Consider the following 2,995-nt stretch of genomic DNA (forward strand, 5'->3'; position numbering starts at 1 on the left):
ACCTCATAGAACATTTTTTATTCAATATTTCAATTATTTTAGCTGTTTTGAAAAATGGAGAGTCTTGTTTCATTTTTTCCTCTTGAAAATCATGTGCTGTTTGTCTCCTAAACAGCGGTAAGGTTGTGGGTGTGAATACTTTTGCACTCAGACCTATAAAGCCAATTTAATATCCTTCTGTTTTAGGCACTGTTCTTCTGTTTTCAGTGATTCCTAAATAACAGACATGTCCTAATGATCTGTAATGTCCATAGAGCGCTGAATTAGAACATGTTGGATTACATTTCTGTTTCTCTTATTACGTGTGAACCCTTTAAACTCTCTCAGGTGTTCAGAGAACGTCCTACTATATGTTCCCAGAACTATGACTGAAAAACTGAGACCTGATTTGGGTCCAGTGCTTCTCAGCTGTGAAGCAACTCCATGAAGTCCTAAGATTTCAATCAGAGCTGAAAATATTGTTTACCGCAACTTCTGATCAGCTGGTCCCATGATTAAGCTGTTTATCCATTAATCAAATGATACAGCTGAGAATGAGTATTATATTTGCTTTTCAATACGCGTTTGCATTTAGACAGCCGTCCCTGGTGTTTGACATAATAATGTCCCTCTTTAAACTAAGCTTAAAGGTTTTTACTCTGTTGTCTTTCATTGATGCTTATAGAAACATCTTGTTTTGTACAGTTTTGATAAAGCCATGCAGGAACTGACCAGCGTTGCCGGTCGGTTCACCGATGATCTTTTTGAGGTGTTTTGGGAGATGAGAGCTCACCTCTACCTGCATGCTGCCACGCTGCTGCTGAAAATGGCTCAAGATCGGCAGGAGACGTGGAGATCCGTCGTTGACCTGGCCGCGCTGTGCTACCTGCTGGCATACCAGGTACTGAAGATAAATCAAACTAGGACACTTCTCCTTTCCAGTTTATTTTTTTTTACTGAAAATATCCCCTGCAATTTGCCAGATTCCCATTCTAATTATTTCCTTTTTTTTCACCAGTCTCCCAGACCAAAGGCAAAAGTGACCAAAAGGGACCAGTCTGCTCCGCAGCTCCTGGAGCTGCTGGCCAATGACCGGCAGAGTCAGGCTGGGCACATGCTGTTCAATCTGAGCAAAGATGTGTTTACTTTGATCAAAGAGGTCAGCTTGCTTTTGCTCTGGTTTATCATAAAATCTAGATGTAGTTCACATAGATTTTGTGCCGAATTTAAAGAACAGATGGCGGTTAGACCCTCACTTTTATCAATGTTTAGAAAAATATGTCAGGATTTTTATATATTTTTTTAAAATGAGGGTACTAGAAGTGAGGTAATGTCCGGGAGTCCACTTAGCTTTACAGCTGTAAACGATGGATACCAATGCTAATTCAGACAATGTTTTTTTTTTATTATTATTATTTTTTTTTTTTTTTTTAGATAATTTCATTTTCAAATCTGCATAAATGAAAATGTGATAAAGTATTTAACAAAAAAAAAAAAAAAAACATTCGAAATGCTGATTTTTCTGTTTTTTTAAGATGAGGTTTGGATGCCTCATGTGGTCCCTTACTAGATGTGCTGTTGAAAAAGAATACACTAAAGCATTTTATGAGTTTTAAGAATGATTAGCTGTTTATTATATAGCTGTCTAACACTTCTTTCTAGTAACAAATGTGAAATATTTTTTCTTGATGTAGGTGGTGGAGGCATTTGGAAACCGTAGTGGTCAGGAGTCTCTGTTTGAACTCCTGTGGGGTCAGCAGGCTTCCCCTGCATCCTCTTTTATCGTCAACGATGACATTCGCTCTCTCAGCTCTTTGGCTCCAGAGCTCTCCCAACTGGCTAAATGGGACACGGGTAGGAAACTTAAAAACTACCCATGCATCAACCGTTCCCTTATTAATGACTTTCTCTTAACTGTAATAACTAAAAAATATATATATTTTTAGGCTCCATCTTGTTGCACAGTGGTGAACTGCAGCATTTGAGCTGGTTGGGGCTCCAATGGACTCTTCTAGAGCAGAGGCCACCCATGCGGGACTGGCTGCAGCAGCTGTTTCCAAGGCTTACACTGGAAACATCCAAGTTGGACACCAATGCACCAGAGTCCATCTGTCTGCTAGACCTTGAGGTGAGCTTCCATGATAAGGGGCTGTTTGATGGAGCAAAAGGATCAATAAACCAAGATTGGCTCCAAAAGAATCTCAATGAATTAATCAACCTTTACCTAAAGAAGAGTAGCAGAAAAAAACCTTGGGTAGCAGCAGCTGTGCTTAATGACAGCATGACTTTAAGCAGCTTTCTCATTGGTGTGGAGATTTTTTCAAATCAACAGAGCTGACGAAGCACCCCTGAAGACGCTCTTGTTGAAGTTAGGTTTTTCCAGAGTAATAAATATCTGGTGGGTATGAAGTTATAGTTGAAAACTTGAACAAAGATTTTGGATCTCTTGCAATCTTCTTCCTTTTGGTGGCAGTCACCTTAGGGGGCAGCGGTAGATGCCTGCGACTATAGCCTGGATGTAGGGACAGCAAATGGTGCCACCATCTACGTTCTTGGCAATGACTGCTTTTTGGCCTGCATAGCGTCCTGCTAACACAATTACTACCTTCCCAAGCTTCATAGATTTGCCCATTGGGATGCTGCTCTATGGCCACCGCTGACATGAAAAGGACATCTAGGGCACAAAGAATTCCCCACAAAATCTTCATGATAACTAAACTTTTATGCAGCATTCAGATCACCACATGGTATAACTTTGTATAAGAATATAGTTAAATCTCAGTAATTGTTTGTGGGCTGAAAAAAATCATAAGCATCCCTAAATAAATTTATTTTAGCTTTTAGCTTGTCTGCAAGAAACTGAATCTGTCCAGTCATCCAGCTATTAAAGGTTTTCTCCTGGGATTGCCCTGCATTCACAGAAATAAAACTTCCCTTCAGGATGATACTCCCTCTACTTAAGCAATAGTTAATAATTTTTTTTATAGCTTATATGCAAAAAACAAAATTTTTGATT

At 39.3% G+C, this 2,995-nt stretch overlaps 1 protein-coding gene across 4 annotated transcripts in view; it reads left to right on the forward strand.

Moving 5' to 3' along the window:
* ranbp2 (RAN binding protein 2) overlaps positions 1-2,995 on the forward strand; it is a 27,169-nt gene that overhangs the window by 4,767 nt on the left and 19,407 nt on the right. For all 4 annotated transcript variants that reach the window (XM_015372886.1, XM_015372889.1, XM_015372887.1 and 1 more), the window contains exons 7-10: positions 685-880; positions 998-1,138; positions 1,674-1,833; positions 1,926-2,107. In XM_015372886.1, the coding sequence (XP_015228372.1) occupies positions 685-880; positions 998-1,138; positions 1,674-1,833; positions 1,926-2,107 (679 nt within the window). The remainder of the gene's footprint in view (positions 1-684; positions 881-997; positions 1,139-1,673; positions 1,834-1,925; positions 2,108-2,995) is intronic.

The sequence above is a fragment of the Cyprinodon variegatus genome, unplaced genomic scaffold (genome assembly GCF_000732505.1).
Source record: "Cyprinodon variegatus isolate N-32 unplaced genomic scaffold, C_variegatus-1.0 Scaffold77, whole genome shotgun sequence".
NCBI classification, from domain to species: Eukaryota; Metazoa; Chordata; class Actinopteri; order Cyprinodontiformes; family Cyprinodontidae; genus Cyprinodon; species Cyprinodon variegatus.